This window comes from Empidonax traillii, unplaced genomic scaffold, assembly GCF_003031625.1.
Source record: "Empidonax traillii isolate 1590-97213 ecotype Southwest subspecies unplaced genomic scaffold, ASM303162v1 scaffold193:size819438, whole genome shotgun sequence".
NCBI classification, from domain to species: Eukaryota; Metazoa; Chordata; class Aves; order Passeriformes; family Tyrannidae; genus Empidonax; species Empidonax traillii.
In genome coordinates, this window is record NW_020955386.1 from 158,188 (window position 1) to 180,469 (window position 22,282).

At 35.9% G+C, this 22,282-nt stretch overlaps 1 protein-coding gene across 4 annotated transcripts in view; it reads left to right on the forward strand.

Annotated features, from left to right (window-relative positions):
- The window catches only part of SRBD1 (S1 RNA binding domain 1), a 123,747-nt gene that overhangs the window by 25,273 nt on the left and 76,192 nt on the right, over positions 1-22,282 (forward strand). For all 4 annotated transcript variants that reach the window (XM_027886729.1, XM_027886727.1, XM_027886730.1 and 1 more), the window contains 4 exons: positions 1,481-1,588; positions 7,392-7,549; positions 8,660-8,750; positions 9,804-9,911. In XM_027886729.1, the coding sequence (XP_027742530.1) occupies positions 1,481-1,588; positions 7,392-7,549; positions 8,660-8,750; positions 9,804-9,911 (465 nt within the window). The remainder of the gene's footprint in view (positions 1-1,480; positions 1,589-7,391; positions 7,550-8,659; positions 8,751-9,803; positions 9,912-22,282) is intronic.

Here is a 22,282-nt window from a genome sequence, read left to right on the forward strand (position 1 = left end):
GTAAAACTAAATAGTGAGTTTAATTCTGCTCCTATGTCTGTCTGCATTAACACAGCATTGACTCGATCACACATTCCTGATCTGTTATGTGCACAGACACTTGGAAAAGCTGTTTCAGGAAATTGCAGATCCCCTTAAACAACTGAAAAGCTGTCTGGATAGGAGCAATTTGGGATTCTGTGTGTTTCTGAATGACTGCAAGTAAACAAAGGCAAAAGTGAAATTCATTCTGGTTTTGCCTGGACATGCATCTGGATACATTATGAAATGACCATAATTCTATCTTTTTGCATTTAAAAGACAAGCCAACCAACCAAAAAACTTACCCAGACATGCTACAAAATAAGTATGTATCTCACTTAACAGTTTGGGACTCAGGCATATTAAATACTACAATAATGGAAGAAAACTGACTGTTATCAATATTTTTAAAAGTAATAAAGGTGGACTTTAATAGAAAATATTAACTAGTTATTTCTGTTTCAGAATAATGTGTCTGGTTGCTTCTCCTCAGTCTTGATCTCTTATTGGGCAATCCTAGTGAGTCACTTCTGCTTGTTCAAGGACTCACACCCTCCATTCCCCCAACCCACATCCCCCCAGCCCCCTCCTTCATGGAACATTGCCTGCAACAAAAAGTTCAATTAATTAAATATTAATAGGCTTTGAAACTGAGGTGTATTTTACAGGAAAATTTGAAGTAATTGTCATTATAGTTATGATTACTATGCATTCTCCCTAGAAAAAGGAATGCTTTAAAGAGTTTGGCCTAGAAAAAGTTGGGAAACAGTCCTGTGTTTGTTTGGTATTGTTTATTTCATTTACCTTTTTGTATAATATTAAATACACTTCAAATATATCAGCAACAGGTAAAAGAAAAAAATAATTTGCAAGTTATTTGGCTTCTGTGGCTTAAGAATTGCTGCAAAATTTGTAAGATTTAATTTAGAGTTTGAATAGAGATACTCAAAGCATTCCAAGTGAAATTTTATTTGAGTTTCATTAATTGATATTCGTTTAGCTCCTAAATTTCCATTTGGGCATAGTTGCCTTACATCAATATCTCTGCAGTGACACTCACAGAGGATGTTTAGTAATTTTTTTAATGTATTGAGGAATAGCAAATAATGCAACCCTAATGGTAATATGTAATCAAGTTCTTCATTCAGTTGTTATAAGCTTTGACTTTTCAAAGGAAAGAATAATGGATTTTTATGTTTTCTTTAAAACATAAACTATGAATGCATTCTAATTCCTGCGAAAAGATAAGCCTGTCCCTGTTGTGACCTATGGGCACATGGACAACTTCTCATTACATTCATATTTAAATCTGTGATTTCATTGCCTAATTATTGTAGTAATTCTACAATTTATAGGGCATTACAATGTAGAAATCTTTTTGTGAAATTCCTTTTTAGTCTAGATGTTCGTGTATGTTCTTAAAGTGTTTTTTGATTTTTCTTGTTCTAATCTTTTGCAGATGGAGACCGAAACAATTTTTAAAACCAGAATTTATGAGGATCCTACGGAGTTCAGTAGAGGATGCATATAAACGCCTTATACATCCTCTTCTCTGTAGAGAATTCAGGTAAGCCCAGAATAAATCTGTGCTTTCATATTATGAATTTTTTAAAAACTCCCTCCCTAACATTTTGATAGATTATCTTTTATCCATTTGAAAATATCAGCATGGTTTTAATCCTCAGTGCTTACAGAAGAAATGAACTATGTAGTCTTGGTTCTGTAGATTCAATTTGTGACCCTGTGCACTTTGGGCTACAGTAGAGAAATGATCTTTCTGTGAAGACATGTTACATGTTTATGTACTTGTTACTTGTACATTTATCTAATAAAGTTACTGTATTACCGGAATAGTTTTATCTTTATCCTTGTATTAGCATAAACCATTATGTCACTGATTTTTCCCAACATCTTGTCATATCACAGCAACAGTACTGTCCATTACATTGTTCTGACTCCTGATCTTTTACCTGTTTGAAAGAAATCAGCAAAGTGTTGTTGTGGTTGGCAGTGCCCTTCATGTTTACCAGCTGCACTTTGTGGTAAACTAAATGGTCATAGTGTTAGTCTGTTACCATTTTGTTGGTACTATGGTGTCTCTAGAGAAGTCAGTAAACTTACTTCTGGTAATAATGTAGCAATGATGTCATCAGACAAAGTGGCACTTGTTAAAATCTGTAATATTGTTCTAAATTTAAAGGAAATTTAAAATTAGTATCACAATAACATGAATTAAATAGGGTGTTTTATGGTGTGGCATAGGAAGTGAAAATCTTTAATATGTCAAAGTCTACATTCTAAAAGCATTATGTTCTAATGGCTGTTTATGGTGTGATTCTTCTCATCAATACAAGAGAAACTCTTCAAAGCATAACATGTTTCTTTCTGGCGAGGCTTTCTGATATGTGACCTGAATGTTCATGCCTGTTTTAAGGTAGTTCAAAATTGAGTTTATCAAAGAGACCCTGTTTCTTGGACCAGAAATGTTGAAATGACTTCTATCAAAATCATGTGTTGGCTATTCAGTATCTAAAATCTGCCATCACATTGTGAAATACAGTTCTTTTGTACGTTACTGGGTGTGCTTTTATGTTTCTGTTCAAATTGGAATTGTTTTCCTGACTCTTTCATGAGCAACATTCCCTGAATGTTCTGTATTCTAACCATCTGAAAAGAACTGTCAGCTCAAGTTTTTAACAGCAGATATTTCTGACGGCTTTTGGGTTTCTTCACTGCAGTATGTTGTGTTTGTTCATTGCTTTGCAAGCAAGATTGCTTCACCTCTTTTGATTAGCAAGCCTGGTTTTTTGCTAATGAGAGTTTCACAGATTTCTGAAAGCGCCGAGTTCACTTATTTTTTTGTGATCACAGTACGTGTAACTACTCTAGGGGAGGCTCTATGTCTATTATTTGGCCAAAATGAGGAACAGCTCATGATGGAGGGTCCAACTGTTGGCTTCTGTCACGTGGGAGTGAAAGTAGTTGTCATTCCTAGTCATTTCTACAATCAAACTCTTAAAATAAAGAAAAAATACTTACTTTTTAGTGGGGTTTGGTTTTAAGATAACTAAACAAACTGACATAAGGCTCTTTTGTTGTATTTTTGTTCTGTGGCTTGAACTACAGATTGTTGTGGCCTGTGTTGTGTATAAAACTTGGAGGAGCTGCTGCAGCAGAAACTGGCTGAAGGTTTTCTGTACTCTTAATCAAAAACTAAAAAAAAAAGCTCCCTTCCCTAGTACTTTTATTAGATGTAGCTCACGAGTAATAAATGCAAAGAATACGAAGCTTGCTGCCTGTTCCTAAGTGGATGTCTGCTTAGGGTTTTACTCTTTGTGATAATTTTGCATGATTGGTGGTATTTGGTTAGGAAAAGCTGAAGCATCTCCTATAGAGAGGAAGGCAAAGCACCTGACAGTAGTATTGCTGGTTCCTGACCACTTAACTCTTTATCCTTCTTTTATTCTCTTTTTGCAGACACCAGGAGCTGATTTTTAGGACTTTTGTGAAGGACTGCTAAAGTATTCAATGCCTCCTTTTAGTATTAATATTTCCAACCCACCCCCTGCTGTTCTTCTTTCTTTTTTTATTATCATTAAATGTTGGAATGCAAAGTTTCCAAGAGTGTATAGAAATTGCTGGTGCTTCTAGTGATCAGAAGAATGAACTTGCCAGCAAGACGGTTACCTTATTTATTGTTTAATTTCCTTTCTTCCATTCTGTCAGATGTCATCATTTCTTGTATCTGGTATAATAATGTCCAGTGTTGCTTTTGGCTCTTTGAAATACGTTTTACCTTGTTGCAGTACTGCATGGAATGATTCCGTCAGGGTTTCGTGCAAGTGATGTGGCACGGACTTATTTTTTTTAATGGATAATCCTTTCGTAATTTTCCATGCTTTCTTGCAGAGAGTCCTTTCCTCTGTCTTCAGGGACACAAACATTTCTCTGTATATCTTGTTTCACACCTGAAGCTAGTTTGCAGATATTTTTCCACGGAAAGGATTGCGTCTCAGACTGTATGGAAGTGGGGAATTTTGAATCTCAATTTAAAAACTGCATCTTATAAGATTGAATATAGAAACTAGTAGGTCATGATTAGGCTATTAGCTTTTATTACAATATACTTGTTAGTGATATTCAGTCTGAGTGCTTTGTAGAATTAAGGGCAGGGACTTAAAATCCTGACTTGATTGATATTTTCTCATAATGTAGCAACTGAAAGGTTCTGAGATTTTTTTTTTTTTTATTATTATTTCTTCCCCCCAAAATAACTGTTTCTCTAGTGCTTACAGAGGAGGACTGCTATCTTCCTTATATCTCTGTCATATTAATGAGAATTGTCACAAATTGGAAAAACATGAAGCTGGGCATCTTGCCATTTGGATGGAACCAGTAATGCACTGAAAAAGAAAAAGAGATTAGATTGTCTGAGGTAGCTTCATTTTTTTCCCCTCAAAGTATCAAATGATTATCCCAAACATGAAACTAAGGGCCAGTACTTAGGACAATAGATCATGTAATTGATACAAGTGTTGAGTGAGAGAGAGTTAGAGAGAAAAGAGAAGTCTATATTCAAAATTAAAAAATACAGGATATTATGTAATAGAAAGGACATTCCCCCTACGCACCTGGCAATTTCAGTAACATTTCCTGTTGCTATAAAAGTTTCTGTATATCCATGCCAATTTTAAACATGATTTCCATAAGGCACATGTAACTAATAGCATGTGTTTAGGGATAATTTTAATTTCTACACAAGTCTCCCTTCACAGGTGGACTGATACAAATTTGCAGCGTGGGAGGACTTGGCCTTGTGACCATCTGTAACCCTTTATCTCTAGGATAGATGGAAAGATAGAACTTGACCTGTCTTTGTACAAAGCCTCCAGTCCAAGGGGGCCTCCAGTCCAGCCTTCCCTTGTTTACAAGCCACTTTTAACCTTCATTTGAATGCATGGGTGACTGGTTGAATTGTTGTTACATGTGTGTATATACTGCTGTGAGGCTGAGGCATTTGCTTTTGTTTTCTCTGATTTCTCATGAGTAGCATCTAATTGTTGTGTCCCTGGACTCTCCCTGCAAGAAGCTCATCCTGTGGTTTAGGTTATTTTTTTTCTAATTTTTTTAAGAACAGGAGAAAGATGCTCTAAGAGTGAATGATCAGGAAATGCAATGGCAACTGAAAGTCAGTGGAATGAGTGTAAAAAGATGCTTGCAAGGGGAAGTAGTTATTTTTATATACAAAACTAGTAGGTCTGAGCTGTCCTGCTACAGAAGAGATGCTTCAGTGCTGTGGAAAGCAGCTCCACATAAATGTCAAGTGCTCAAAAGATAAGATTATTTAGTTAAGGAATCAAGACAAAACAAAGAATCCGTGATTTAGCTGACTTTTATTTGGAATATGATTGGCCCATTTCGTCCACTCACCAAAAAGTAGGAAAACAATTCACTGGAACTGGAAAAGGCCCAGTGAAGGGGAATGAAGTGTGAAATAATTTCTCTGTGAAGAAAAATTGATTATGCTAGGGCTCTTCAACTTGAGAGAGAGAGGGCTTAGAGATGAATGGCGTGTGAAGAGTGGCACAAGGTTTCTAGGGATACATTTTTACTATCTTACAGTGAAAGGGGACATAATAAGAATCACCTTCCAACCAAAAGGTGGCAGCTGTTTACACAGTTTGCGATGGACCTGCAGAACCTGCTGCCAACAGACTTGGAGACAGAATACTGGAATAGAGGGACAACTTACCTGACCTAGTGCAATATGCAGAGTGTCTGCTCTTTGTTGAGGGCACATTTGAATTCCTAAGGAGTCTTGTAATACCTGCATACCCTTCACTACCTCACTTTGAATTGTGTCTGAGTTAGTTTGGTATACATGATCCAGAAACAAAATGCATGGGAATATGAGAGCCTCTTGCTGTAGCAGCTTACCTAGGGAATGTTCAATGAGTTGTGTGAAAGAGAATCTAGACCTCTCTCTAGACTACTTTCAAAGAGAGATGATGATTACTAGTTCTTTCTGTACCACTGTGGGTTGAGACAGGGCTGATCTAGTTGTTTGGTTGGATCCTGGGCAAATTCAAGTCAGGCTGTTAAGTTCTTTGAAAAACTGCGCAGAACAACTTCATATTACATCATCTCAAATAGCCTTTATGAGAGTTCTTTGAACTATCTGTAGCTTGTTGTGTCTCGCACTGATTGACCTACACAACTTGAGTAATTTTCCCTGCCCCATTCTTAAAGGATCAGCTAACTTGAACACAGTTTTTTTCCCTTCAGTAAAAATAAACCCAGATATTACTTTTTTTCAGTGATGGATAAAAAGAAAAGGGAAAATAAGGGCACTGGCTACCCTTTGAAGTTATATGAAGACTTTACTGGATTTCTTTTTATTTGCTAATTATTATCATTATTGATAATGTAATGCAGTTGAAAAGGGCAATGAGTACCTGCAAAAGAAAAAAAAAAACAACCAGGTGATGAATATTTGTGTCCCCGTTACTTTTTCAGTTTTCCTTTTTTATGTAAGATGCAATATTTGTCCTTATCAGTCATTGTCCTGCTGGCCACATCTGACAAATAAGACCTTGTCTATCCTGTATGCCTTCACTCAACAAGACTGATTTGTTTCTCATAACACTCTGCTGTAAGTGTTCATGCTTAAAGTCATCAAAGTCAAGCCTTGCTGCACTTTTTTTTTTGTTGTTGGAGAACATAACTTGGAAAAGAAAGTTATGAAACAGGAAACATCATGGCCCCATCAGTTTTCTAATTTGGTTCTGAGGAACCAGACTCTCCTCCTAGAAAAAGCTCAAGTCTGCATGCTTCTGTGATGACTGTTAAATAATGTAATTCATAGACAAAATTAAACGCCTCATGAGTCATGGTGTGTTAGCAGTTAATTGAAGAGACCCTTCCAGTTTCTCTCTAGTACCTCTCAGTGTAAACCATCATCCTTTTTTTTGCTGGGTAGTGATTTTTCTCCCTAACTGTGAAATTATCATGATTTCGATCCATGCCTTCTTCAAATCCACTTCTCTTTGCAATTAGGTATCAGCTTTGATAGGAAACTGTTCTTTGCTCAAAATTCTGAGTAGATGTTTTAACATTAGTTGGTATGTGTACATTCTTGTGTTTCTATTATACACTTTATATTCATTGTTTCTTAGGATAAGAATAAGGTTATCATATAGCTGATTCTTTTTTAAAAAGGTGTCAATAACTTGATTTGAAGTTTAATATTTAATTAAAGATGATGGAAACATGATTGGAAAAAACCTTACAACTTGGAACGATTCATAAGTGCATTTGAAAACTAATTGAAGGGAAATTTTATTTTATTTTATTTTTTCCATTCATCTAAGATCCAAGCTGACATCTGATGCAGAGAAAGAGTCTGTGATGATGTTTGGGAGAAATCTCCGGCAACTACTTCTGACCAGCCCTGTGAGGGGTCGTACTTTGATGGGAGTAGATCCTGGCTACAAACATGGCTGCAAGTTGGCAATTATTTCACCAACCAGTAAGTTTCAATTCCAAACATTTTTGAGAGGACTGATAAAAATTTATTCATTTAGAGTAAAAGATAGTTTCAAAACCAGCTTTTTTATCTGGTTAATTTTTAGTTTTTTTGTGAAACTTTTAGTGTTTTCCACATGTCCTGACATATGAGTTCCATTCTTCGGCTAGGTTAAGGTTAAGTTTCTGTATTCCAGTGACTTCTTTGGTGTTATTAGTCCTCTCTAAAATAGAATTTAAAATGCCTTCTCTTCCTGAATACCTGTTCAAATAATTGTGCCCCTCAGTAGTCAGCAAAGTGAAGGCCTGGCATTTTTATTGTTCATGAAGACTTTGAATTTTAGTATTTTCTATAGCATTGCTTTTTTCATGGGCAGTATCTTAGACATGTGGACACTTTTATCAGCCCCGGTTTTGTTTAGTACTATGTGTATTGATGTGAGAAGTCAGAAACACTGTATTTGCAAAACTTAGTTCAGATGTAGAACAGAGCCTTTCCAGTTCATCCTAGTCTAATCAGGGGATACATACCTCTTTAGGCCCATGCAAAAATGAAAGATGTGTTCTAAAAACTTTTAAAGGCAATAAAGGTAGGGTAAATGGTTATTAGCTTTCATTGCACTGTAAGCTCTCAGTGCCAGTTAATTCAGTTCTTTCCAAATGTTATAGATGGGATGATTGCAAGAGCTGGCACTGGAAGTCCAGGAGCTCTGGAACTCCAAACCTTGAGACTTCGTAATTTTCATCTCTCTTTACTGGATCTGTAAAATGTATTACACTAGAGCAATAAATATTTTCTAGTAAATTGTTGGTTCTCTCTTTGATAATATAATACATTTTGTTTCCTAATATGACTAGATGCTCACCATTTTTTATGTGGATATGTCCACAGGGAACTAGAAAATGTATTAACTTGTTTTGCTTTGCTAGCCAAAGCCTTCTAGTCCTCTGGCCACCATACATTTCTTATATTTGAATACAAAAATCAAAGGGAAAGATGACTTATTAAGAAGCTTTCTTTGTGGAACATCAAATTAACTTAAGTAGTTCTGCAGGATATAGCTTTTGGACCTCTGTGGATTTTACCAAATGGCTTTGTCTTTGATTATTCTAGGTCAGATACTCCACACTGATGTAGTTTACTTGCATTCTGGTCAAGGATTTCGTGAAGCTGAGAAGATCAAGAAGCTTCTGCTACAGTACAAGTATGCTAAAGGAACTTACACTTACTGCTCTTTCCAAACAAAACAAGCGTCTTCACTATCTAAATACTTGCTTTTGGGTGGAATAAGAATTCTGCTGATTTAACTGAAATTATTCTTTTTTTTTCATCTAGTTCAGCTTTTTTTTTCTTTTAGTCTGTGTTCATGCTTTTATACTATGTATAGGTTAGAAGCGTGTGAAATCAAGGCATGGCTATGGGTAAGGCTGCATGCTATGAATGTATCCCCATAAAGCTCTGTCAATTGATTTATTTTTAGGAATAGAAATTAACATTCAGCCAAGGAATAAGTTTAGCCTTATTCTTCCAACCCCCACACCACTCATTGATCTTTTCCTGTTCCAAAGGCCACATTTAGTTTTTGGAAGAGTTTTATTAAGCAGAGGAAATCCTGCACAGGTAGATCTCCAGATGGAATTGCAAACAGGGGTAGTGTGATTAAAAGTTTATTGTGTCCAACTGTTTTGGGATCCCTGTGGACAAACATCTGGTCTACTGAGTCAGCTGCTGAACTGCCACAGCATACAGTCCAGTTTGTCTTTAAGCATTAGACTGGCTTTAAACAAGGTGATTTGATGGCTGACTGGCTGTGGGGAGGGCAACCAGAAGGAATGACCTTGCAAGCTATTGCAACTACAATATTCCCATTAGGGAATTAAGACGGTGATTACTTGGGCTTCTGCCCTTTTTCATGACTCATACCGGACGAGGGATATATGAGATGAAAGTGTTTGAGGACTGTAAATAACATTGCATTTATTAATATGAAGTATCATTTTTGGGTTTTCTGCATATATTACTACTGTAAAATTCCATTACAAATAAATGAAAATTTTGACTCATTTCATGAACTGTCATGCTGAAAACACGTTAAGCACAATGCAGTATTTCTAGCAATATGTTCTCATTACATCTGGGCCTTGTGTTACCTAAAATAGGATGTATTTGCCATTGTTGTGGATGGAATGCTATGTATGAAAAAGTTTAAAAAATGTTTAAGAATAATTTTCCTTTTTTTTTTTTACCCTGCACAAAGCTGTAGCACTGTCGTGATTGGCAATGGCACAGCCTGCAGAGAAACAGAAGCTTACTTTGCTGACTTAATTATGAAGAAATATTTTGCACCACTAGATGTTGTTTACTGGTAAGATCCCTTTACTGCAATATTCATTTGTCCAGCATATTTTAACTTAAGAGGTCGTTTTAAAGGTAATTTGTTTAAATATTTCTTTTTGTTACTTCGTATTTGAGTCAAGTTTGTCCCAAACTTCTAGCCAAAGAAGAATGGCTTTAGTTCTGGAGCATGAAAGTAGTTCTCCTGAGTCAGTGAGAGAGACTCACTGAAGCATTTTATTTTTTCTTCCTGAGGTTCACTCTGTTGTTATTATCATTGTAACAAAGTATGTGAGAATAGCAGCACTAACAGCTAAGGACTGTTTGGCATTGTGTGTTTATGTGTTGATAAATGAGGTTTAAATGCAAATGATAAAGCTTCTGTTGTGTGACTATGGTATGGAATGCTTCCTAATCCTATGGGTATTAAATGGTCTGGAAATAAATATTGTGTTAATACCCAGTAGAGAGTAGTGAAGTTTATTTATCCTTTTCAACCTTCAAAGTTTATCCATTAATTTGTTGAATTTGAACTAAAGTATTCTTCTGTTGCTTTGGATGGAAACTTTATTATATCACTTTCTTTTCTCCCATGTGGAACTGCTTTTATTTGCTATAATTCACACCTTTATTTTTTTCTAATGCAATTTCTGTTGATTTACCTTGGATTATCTTTTGTGCTGACATTTAACAACAGTATTTAGTTGTCACTTCTTAACATACTGAAAGAAGTTTTCTGTATTTTTAAAAAAGTTTTGGCCTTTCTCTGTTCAACTATTGTATACATTTAATGGTGCCTTTTCTTCATAAATTAGGAAATGATCTTACAGGTATGGTTAACAAATTTGTTCCTACTAACTTATTTAATTGCACTTGTTCTTTGTTTCTAAGATTTATAAGTAAATTTGCAAAAGATTTGGTGCTTAAATCACTCTTTTATTCCAGCAGACATAGTAAAGATTTTCTAATTTTATTTGCAAAAGAAGGAGGTTATTCAAGCTTCTGAAAGAGTAGGTGTCCTCTTTCCAGAGTCCAAGGTTATTGGCTGTAGAGAATGGAAAACACTTCATTCTGTGTGGATTTTGGCAAATGTTTAATTTTGCCTTTGTTCTCTTCATTTAGCTTAAAAATCAATTATATTACTATAAGCACTTTGTCTTTAATAGTGATTATGTTTATTGATCAAAAACTAGTTTACACGGAAAAATTTATGTAATACTGTGATGGTTGTGTTTCTCACTGTATTTACCTTTTTTGATTTAATATTTTCTCCCTGTTTATAATTCAAGATTACCGAATTTTCAAAATAGTAATTAAGCTACCAAGTTCTTGGAGCTAATAAAAGCTCTTGTGTAATAGGAATTACTATACATGCTGTAAGGCAGAAATCGGGTTAAGATGTTGCTTGCTTTTTCTAGTAGTGACCTATAATTTTTTAACCTTTCACTTTTTCCAAAACTTGTTGTATTTGTAGCAAGAATCTACAAATGCAGTTGTTTAAGTTGCCCAATTAATTCCTGGAAGTGAAAATTAAGATAACGAAAAACACCTTTACTTTACTTATATATTTATATTGTTAATGGTTTTCTTGTACTGTGCTCATATGGTGAAGAGCTAGTCCCTACTTCAGAATTTGTATACAAAGCACTGAGGTACTGCAAGTTAAAAAAAAATCAGAAGAATGTCATGCTATAGGTGACATTTGGGGTTGTTGAACTTCCTATACTGCTGTCTCTTTAAATTTATGTATGTGAGTTAACAAACAAACTGGACTTGCAGTCCTTTTGTTTCTCTTCACATTTTGTTAGTCTCTACTGAGTTTGTTAAAGATCAGGGTTCCCATACTGCCCTTTCTGATAAACTAGTTTTGTGTTCATCTCATTGCTTTATCCAGTGTTGGGGTTTCCAAGCCACGCTGCTGAATTCTGCAAAGTAGCTACTCTGTTTTCTTTCCAAATCCAGGAAACATTAACCTTCTTAGTAACAGAAAAGAACGATGGATTAGTCCAGACATCCAACCCCACTTCTGATGTTCCATTGAAATGCCTGAAATTTATGTAGTTTAACTTCAAAAATTTAAGTGATACTTGCTAAATGTGGAGCAGTTAGTACAGTGTTATTGTTTGAGCAATAGGTGACAGTAGGTGTGCTACACTTTTTGAGGGGAACTATGAAAGATGATTTGGAAGAATATGCTCTGCTTATCCCCTGTTTTTAAATAATCAGGTCCCCCAGATGCTTTCAGATCACAAACAGCTTTTCAGTTTCCACATAACAAGTCTTCTCTTGATTATGTTGTTTCCTCATGATAGGAGAAAATACGAGCCTGTGTTTATACATAGGCTGAATACAGATCTCTCATCAGTTCTGTGGAAATCTGTGGTATGCTTTTGGATGAAGTGATCTTTATAAATTGTTTTTCAATTAAAACTCCTCAATAATATTGGGATCTGTTCAGTAATGTTTAGTTCAATAATGTTCATTTTTAAAGAAGATGTGTGTCAGCAGATTGCAGTTGTAACTAAAAAATGGATTTGCAAATCAATTTATTGTTTGAACTGTGGGAAAAACAAAACAAAAAAACCCAGAACAAAACAGAACAAACCAGAAACCCTCTAGTACTCAAACTGGAACAAAATGAGTCAGTTACATCTAACATGATACCATTTCCCAAACCCTCAGTTTCTCCCAGTGATGAAGTGAGCTGAATGAAGGTGGAAATCCTTGCCCAGCAAAACACAGCTCATTGCTGTGTGCAAGTGTTAGAGAATTACCTATTGTATTTGTGTTTAAAATCTTTTTCCTTAAAGAAGTAAAGGGGCTTTGCAGATGCAGCTGGATTGTTTTATAGTGCTTTGAAACCAAAATCCTGATCAACTTAAGTTGTCATTCAGAAAGGTGGCTGATGGAGAGGTGCTACAGACTTCGATTTCCTTGGCATATAAAGCTTGTCATGTAATACTGCTTAATTTTTTTTTTTGTTAGAAGTGGAGAATAGGGCCAGGAATGATTATAAAACAATAAAAATATGTTCATCCTTTTATGTCCAGTTCATCATATATAACTTGGAATCATACATTTCCAGGGAAATAAGACAATAATAGAGTATTTAATTTCAGAAAGGTGTGTGCAGTTGGTGCACACACAAGTAAGAGGTTAAAAGTAACCAGATAAACACTTAACTGATTGCTTGTATGTGCAGTACAGGCTGAAATAGTCTCTCTACTGCTGAAGTCCTCTACAGTAATTTTAGAATTGTGAAGTTTTTCATTGGGTTCAGTATCCGACCCTGAGGAACACTTGACTACAGCCTTAACTGAGAACAACATTTCACCACGTTTTTCAGTTGTGTGGCGAGAATCAAATTAACGGATTCTCACTTGAAAATATTCTACTTGTATCGGTGTCAAAAGATACTGAGAAGAATTATTCAAAAATAATTTTAATTTCTTCAGTTTGTCTCAAGAATGTTACTGTTTTATTTGATAACTGGTTTGTCTTTTTTAGTGCTAATAAATATATAGAAACAAGCAATTAAGGTAAAAAAATCCTCAACAATGGTGAATACAAACTGTGTATAGTTTTGCTGAAGTTTTCCAAAGGGAAGACAAATCAGTCAAGACAGTAGTAGGAAGTGAGGCATATGACATGATTTTTCATGTGGCTTTAAAACCTGTCTGAACTCAGTTTGACAGTTTTTGACTTAAAGCAAATATTTTTCATTATTTTTGTAACTAACATGCTTTCAGATAGATACACCCAACCTAAATAACTACATAACTTTTTTTTCTTTTTTTTTTTTTAATGTAGTTTCCCTTTTAGAGCTGTGTTTATTGACTTAGATTAGGACTGGACTAGATCCAGGGACAGTCATATCTAGTCTTCAGGTTTTTTGTTACAAATCAGTTTTTGTTACAAGGTTCAATAAATATTCTTGATTATTTATGTTAGTTCTATTGTGAGTTCTTGCCAAAGATACATTGTATTATAACCAAAACAGATGTTCTGGTTTAGACAAGTGTATTTGTTTTAACAGGACCAGAAATGTAAATGAAACAACATTGTGTTCAGCATTAACATGGCAGATGATGAACTCTTAGGATTTCATTGGCCTTTTTGGATTAAATGAAAATCTTGAAAAAATATTTCAGGAATCTGTTTTTCTTTTATTGCTGTCAGTTTTAGGCATCTTGGAAATGAAAGCTATCTGAATGACAGGTGAACCATGCTAGAGCAGGACAAAATTAACAGTTCCATCTTCATATTTGGCAAAATACAGTCACAATTTTCCTTTCAGCCTCAATGGTTTTATTGTCACAATACGAACATTCTTATTGGTCTCGCTTTTCTTATGTGCTTGTTACATTAATGCATACTCAGAATAACGTTTCAGCTCATATTTAAAAGAAAGTTTGGTAACTGTCATGAATTGTAATTGTTTTCAGCAAGCAGTAAAGAATGCAGCCAGACAAGTGTGTTTTTGTTGTTGTTGTTTAGATGGCTTGGTGTTCAATTTCTCTTCTACTTGTTTTTAAACTTGATACAAAATCCTTTTCTGCCACTTACAGCAAAATCTTTTCTTTCGAGACTTTATAAGCAATGTAATTAATAATTTACTGCTGTTTAAGTTCAAACACTTCTGTACTGTGACAAATAGGGGAAAGTCTGTAATGTCTTGTAAAGTTCTCATTGGGTTTTCTTTAATGTTTAAATTGTCTGCTTTAGAATACTTAGAAATGTTCTGCTAAGGTAGAATAGGTCTGTTTTAATACCTTTTGAAGTTGGACCTTGGTGGCAAGAAATTGATTTAGAAATGTTTGTTCTACGGGATTTTAGGTCCGTTTGTATTTTATAGGTGTCTGCACATGCTTTAAATATCCTTTTCAATTTAAATGTGTGTTTTATGTTGTTGAATATCTACATTATGCTCTCTCAGCTTTAACAAATGCCACTTTCAAGTTCTATGCCTCTACATTTCTAATGTTACACTAGCTTAATTCCCATTACTTTTCTGCTTCATAGCACTCACAGTTTGAAAGGGACCTAACATTTGGGTTCACATTATGATAATTAGGTTTCAAAGCAGTGTGGGGGGATTAAGATGTCTGAAGTCTAGTTGCCGAATAAAGTTCAGAACTACTTGTAAAACTTGTTTGAGTGGTTAACAGAAGTGGTTTTATTTATTCAGTGCTCATGCAGCATTAATCCGTATTTCATCAGGTACCCACAGTGCTGTAATTCTAGATATGACCTTGGGACTTAATTTACCCCATCTCAGTTTTCCTTATTAATGTGCCTTGAAAGAGGTACATGAAAGATAGCCAACATCAAAGCACCTTTTCAAATAAAGTGGTTGATATGAATCCTCTGGTATTTAACACTGTCTGTCAAATGTTTCAGCTGGTTTGCATCCTTTTACAAGCTATTGCTTGCTGCATTAATGCAGTTGTTTCAAGTCCGTTGAGAATACAAAGGGGGTAGGGACATGTGAAACTATTCCTATTTCTTTTTGATTGTGTTTTCTTTAAGCTGTTATTTTTGTCTGTTGAGCTATATAACTCTACTGATGACACATTTATGTACGCTCACCTACACACCTTAGGTCATTAGATGTCTGATAGAGAAGGTGGAAGGTAGTTTAGAAAGTTTTGGCTAAAGGAATACATGCTCAGCAGAAACAGTGCACACATCTGAAATGTGCACTGAAGAACCTTTGTTCTACTTTCATCTCTTTCAAGCTCTAGTGGAGTCATGAGAAGTCCTAAATAGTGAAGAAATAATTTGAGGAACAAACGTTTAAACTGTGTGTGAAGTCAATGAAAATGTTTTAATTGATGTAGTGATATCTAGCCAAACTGTCTTCTGTCCCTTACTTAAAAGTTATGTTCCGTTTTGATTATTTACCACAGCTGAATGATCACACACACTTCAACTGAAAAATCATTTTGTGTATATTTATATTTGGGAGAGACGGTCCTGTAACTTGGAACCAAACTTTGCACAGAAATGACATCCTCCTACTACTCTTTTTTATTCATAACTTTGGGCAGTAATTTGTCTATTGTTCAGCACAACATGGACTGAAACAAGTGTCTGCATTTAAAATAATATCCAATGTTTGTTCCTGATGTATCCCCAGACTAGTATCGCTGAGCCAAACCCCTATTATATTCAAAAGGAGAAATTCAAGGCCATCTTTGGTTTTGAAGCAAAGATTCCCCTTTGCCCCAGCTGTGGATGCCAATACCATCTCTAGCCATATTTTTCTGAAGGAGGGGCAGGAAATGGTTACTCAAATGAAGTTGTGGTGGGGCAGGTGAAACAGGAGATAATAATTTCTGACTTGCATAGTGTGGATTTGAAATGTTTTAAAGCAAATTATCTAAGTGATACATTGACAATTACACAACTGTCCTTGATATTTCAAAGAAATAATTCATATTTTTCAGGATGAAAACAAGGACTAACTGGGAGTGTGTCAATGTAGTTAAAGAGATTATGAATTCCTTCAAGTTCAGGAAAAAAGTAAGATGTATATGGAGTTTAGACTCCAGCCATGTGAAAGCTGGGGGGCAGGAAGCAAGTGTAACTAGCAAAAGAAATCTAAATCATTGGGAAGAAGTCCATTTTTCCAGAACACTGGGACATGTCATTTGACTTACATCCAGAGGAATCTGTGGGAAGATCTTGGGTGATGGAGGAAAGTTATTCGTGCAACTTCCCATCTAAGAGAAAATCCTAATAACAGTAATATCAAGGAGTGATTTTAAAAGTTGTGCTCTCAATATGAAAATCTCTTCAGACCTTTAAGCGACACTAAACAAATAGAAGAAAGGGAGGTTTTTAGAATGGAAAGCCATTAAACATGTGACAACATGTTCACGGGCAACTTTGCATTCTCTTCAATTAGGAATGTGATGGTTTCAAATATACTCTTGCAAATCAGAAAATAACAGTGAGAAATTGGTCACAATAATTCTTCCCTTCCTTTGTTTTGTCACAGAGAAACCATTTGTTATATATAGAATTGCAAAATGACATCTCTATTTTCAATTTTATTTTATGTGTCCCAGTGAGTAGTAAGTTGTACATAGACTATTTTCTTGTAGACCTGTCTTATTTTCAGAAAAATAAAACATCTTTTTACGATAATCAGCTAGAAGTCATCTGGTACTGAAGTACAACGGAGGTCAAGTGAAGAGGGACAACCATCCAAAAATATTTGCAGACACAGAACAAGAATATTTTGAAAAGTAAAAGGTTATTGAGAAAGGCCAGAGAAAGAAGATGAAGTGAGCAAGTGCTACTGTTTCTGCATTGAGTGTGTCTATCAGTTCCCCTTGGGGGCAGTTTTGGAATGTGTGTATTGCATATGGTATATTTGTAGGGCAGGAGGGGGAGTTTGATTCCTAAAACTTAATTAAGACACAGATTTTGTCTTAATTTTAATGTTCAACATAGAACTACTAAAACTATAGTGTATTTGAGTGTGTTTACTTCAGTAGTAGAAGTCTTAAAAGCTTTTATCACTTAAACTTGTGTGCTGGTTGGTGTTTCCAAAACTTGTGTGCTGCTCGGGCTTTCCAAAAACCCTTTCTTAAGGGCTTTCTGTGATGACAAAATTACTCTGGCCTGAAGTCTTTTGTTCAAGGCTATTTCCAAAGCCTAGAAATCAAGAAGGTTTTAAGAGATTTAAGTAAGATGATTAGGTCTAAAGTTTGCTCGATTACTCCAGTCAAAACTAGTTAATTTCGGTGTCTGATATTTTTGAGAGGGTGAGATACCTAACAGGCTGAAATTAAACTTTTTATTTCAGACTGAAGTAATTTAGATTATCATTTAAAGTGGCCTCAACTTCTGAAGTTTTTCTATGCCTTTTGGTCAATGCCACAAGGTTTTTATCAGTTTAATACCATGGAAAGGTTTCCAGGAAGATCTTTAGTGGAATGAACATAACACAAGATGATGGTATTAACAGACCCACTTCTCCTAGTTTTTATTTGGTCCAATATTCTTTTTTCTCAGAAGAGTCACCAAACCACTCTTCATTGCACAGTGGCTGTTGACTCCTTCACATGATGTGTGGATTATCAGTAAAGATACTGAGGGATGGAACTCTCAAGTTGTCAAAAGTTGTGCTCAGGTCTCTGTGCTGCGTGTGCCATCTTGTACTTCTCAGCAGAAGAAGGCCTGGAGCCTTCTGTTAAGAGGTGCCTGAGTGGTTGCCAGAGTCTAGGGATGGCTCAAGGAGTACAAGAAGCTTGAGGAAGTGGGTAGCTGGTGGAGGAAGCAGTGCAGAAAGAATGAGAGTGCAATCAGGGAGTAAGGGACAGGGCACTTCGAAGGTGCTTCCTCTAGGCAGACACACTTGATGTACAGTCTGTGGGAACTTCGTACAGTTTTGAGCATTCCTTGTCTTTTTCAGTGCAGCAGGTTAATCAAGAGAAAGTTCCCTCTCTTTTTCCGTAATCATTTGTGAGCATGAATGGATAGTGTGCAGTCCAAGCTTAAAACTGAGGTTTGGATTTAAGCTGATAAACATAACTTAATGCTGTGTTACTGTAATTTGGTGAACATTGGAGAGGGCTTGTTACGAACTTGGTATTGATACTGATTTCAAACTGATTTCAGAAAACCTTACGTTTTTAGGTGAGCTACTGCAGCACCTTTTTAAAAGCTTCCAAAATGAGCACGTATGGTTCTGTGTCTTTGTAGTTCTAGGTGGCTTTTTTTTCTTGAAAGAAACATGTATGGTCATTTTCTTGTAGTAGAAATGGAATGTAATCAAATTTGGATGTTACCTGGTTAAACATAGTGAAAGAGATTAGTGAATAAGCTGAATGATGGTGATTCTTTGATGTATTTTTGATTTGCAGATCATTGAAATTTGCTGGTGGCAGTGTAAAAATCACTTCAGGGACTGTAAACTTACTTGCAGTGGCCTGGGTTCTTCCATGTCCTTTGTGAACCCCCTGGAAGTAACCTCTGAACCACACATTGCAAACCACTGGGTTTGGACCTGAAAACAACAAAAAGTAGAAAGTATTTAAAATAGGTGACATCCTACTTCTCATTTGTATTTGCTGAATTTTAATCATGGGAATTGAATTATGGAAACTTCAGTGTGGTTCTTGTTACCCGTATGTGCATTTTAAGCTGCGGGTCTTTACCCATTGCCTGGATGAAATAGCATTGCTCCATGCTAGTATGGTATTGCCATGCTAACAAAATCTTTGACACTGAAAGTGAATGTAAATTAAAACCATTGAAATTTTAATTTATGATCCGTGTCAGTATTGCCTTTCTGAAATAAGTGATGCTTGTGGCATTTGTGATATTACTCTGTTATCCTTCTCATACGTAAAAACATATGTTTCTGATATCTCTTGTGTTTTAAGTGACTGTGTCATGAAATTGATGTGGCAATTGGTAAATTTTCACTAGTAAAGATTAAGAAACTTCATTTAGGCTCCTCACTATGTAAAGAAGCTCTAGCAGGAATTACTTGTGAAATCCTGTCAGGAGTTAATTTAAGTGTAAGCATACAAATATAGTGTGATTAATGGTGAGAGCATCCAGATTAAAATTATACAAATACAAGATGTATCCTCTGATTTGTGAGGTACTAAGACTGAGTGTTATTGCACAGTCAGAACTGGTTGTATATTTGGGTAGTGTTTTGTCTTCAAGTAGACATTCTGTAGGAACCTAATGAAGAAGTAAGTATTTTTCCATTTGTGTGAGTTTGCCAGTAATATGTTTTTACTTAAGTTGAGGTTCTGCCAAACTTCATACCTATTTGTTTGTAAAACCACATTTGCTATTCTGCATTTCAGCTCTTACTGATCTTCCTTTACTGTTGTGAGATGTGATATATGGATTTATTTATTTCTTTAAGCTTGCTGTGCTAGTATTGCTGATGCTGATAGCAGAAGCTTAGGTTAGGCAGTTAGGTTACATTCATCTGTCTAACATTCTATATTAGATACCTCAATTTCAGTGTCTTCTGTCAGAGATGTACCTTTGGGATGAAATTTTTCATCCTAGATCTCTACTGCAGTGTACGTTGCATGTATTTCTGAACGCTTATTAGAAATGTTTAAGAAAATAAAGGAGTGAGTGTATGCCTAAATGGTATCATTAATGGGCAAAACTTTCTTTGTTCTTTGAAGAATCGATACTGTTGAGATCTAGTAAAAATAGAAGTTTGTGGGCAGATCCAAAGTTTGAATAGAAATCTCCCTCTGAAAGTATTTTTAAGTTTGTTTAGAGTAGTTAAACCTCAGGAAATTGACGCTTGTAGATCTGCTAGATTGTTAGCAAACAAGTTCCCCCGGTACCAGGAGAACAACTGCTAAAAACCTTATCTAAAAAGAAAAATGCCGAAATGGCTTGGATTTTATGGAGATTTGTAAATTAACCATTAATGATCTCTAGGTGTCTGATGGCCTGAGAATCTTCCAGGGCTGAAAAGCAAATGCAACTTGCCTAAAGCAAAGGCTCTACTTTCCCTATGCAGTTACCTAAAATTGTGGTTTTTATTCGAGATTTCAGGCTATTGGCTCTTAGAGGCTGTCGGCAGTGCAGGATTGAGAGCTACCCCTGTTGTACCTTCACTTGGAATAATTCTGTGTGATGCTGAAACTGGGGCTTGTGCTTGCCTGGGCTCATTTAACTTATTGACGAAGTGCATGGCAGTCTTCAAAGCTCCATGAATGATTTTGAAAGAAGCTACAGCAGCAGGAGATACTTCTGCTGTTTTCAGGGCATGAGAGGCAGAGAATATAGGCGTGCTGTGTGTCTCCAAAGGACTTTGAGTAGGTTATTTCAGATTGAAAAGGGATTAGATTTAGATGACTGCAGTGTCATACAGTTATAACTGAAGGTGCCTCTTGAGGATAATTCCTTTCTATAACTGGATCCCAACAGTTTTGTCAATGATGAGTAAGTGGCAGGAAGGAGAAATGATCCGTTTGTCATGGTGAGTGATAGAGAAGTGAGGAAGAGTGCTTCTGAAAGGAGAAATCAAAGTGCACAAGCTACATGAAGCACCTTCTTCAGTACCAGGCCCTTCTGGCAGCAACAACTGGGAACAATGGGCAAGTGTAGGGGAGAGGGCAGAGAGAGAGTAATTCTGGCTTTCTTGTTGCTTTTGACTTTTGGGAGGAGATTTGTGTTGCTTTGGTGACTTCCTGTACAGTTGTAAATGTAATCATGTCCATCTAGCATGTTAGTTATTTGCTTTCCTGCTAACCTCTGGTGCTCCTGGAAGCTCCTGTATGCTCACACAGAAATAACGTTTTTACTTTAATCTTCTTTGCATTTGCAAGTAATACCACAGTTGGATCAGATTGTTTTATGTAGCAGCAAATGCTATTCAAAGCTCAGTTGTCTGTGGATGTTTCTAAATAAAAAACATGGAGGTGGGGCCAAAGATGTCTATCTGTATGCACTTATAGTTATTGCTTATAATAAATTGGCTTTTCACGTAAAACTTCTGTCTCAAACCTAATTAACTTTTATATTTTCTTAAACTTATTTGGCAGCCAAGGCAACATGCCTACTGCCTGTTCAGTTCTTTTATTGGGTTGAACTACCAGTAACATTTAGATAGAATACGTTTTGACATTTGAATCTGACATAAATGTTTCAGGGAAAGTTTAGACATGCATCCTCCATGGGTGATTCTCCTGTCAGCATTAGGATGTTGTACTATAAATATAGTTTGTAAGTGGGTTTTCAGTAAAATCAGTGATGCATTTATTACTTGTTCCTGGTCTATTTTTTCTCATAGTGTAAAACCACAGCTTGAAGTTACTTTGTCATTTTTTTAATTGAAGTTATTTTCTAGGAGTTAGTTTGTCATTTTTAAGTAAATCAAACTGGATATTCCTGTCTTACTCCTCAGTGACTATCTCTGCTAAAGGAAATGTTAACTCTAATCTTCTGCTGTAAGAGTAGATAGAAAGAGACACTGTCAATTTGAATGTTTTAAAATGAAATAATTTTGATATTATGATATAGTATCTTTTTAATATATCCTGTTTCTTTCACTAACAAGAGGAATAAAATACTTCTAAAAGAATGTTTAGTTCCTTTTAAAGGAATGCTTAAGGCTGTCCTCTTCACTATTCTTCTTGTTTACCCCTGCTTCAGTAGGCCCAGGCTGGCTCTTATTCTTTTGGTGGAGAAGGAGCATGTTACCCCTCCTCTGCAGTGGATATGAGAAATACTCTCAGGCTCATAACAAGCTGACCAGTAAAAGTCCTGGAATGATCCAGTGCAGACCTTGGTCGTGTTGTTGCATGTGATAAAACTGGTGTGCAAATGTGAGCTTCGTGCTGCTCTGGCTCGGGGCCGTGGAGACGCTGGCGGCAGCAGCAGTGCTGGCCTGTCTGCCAG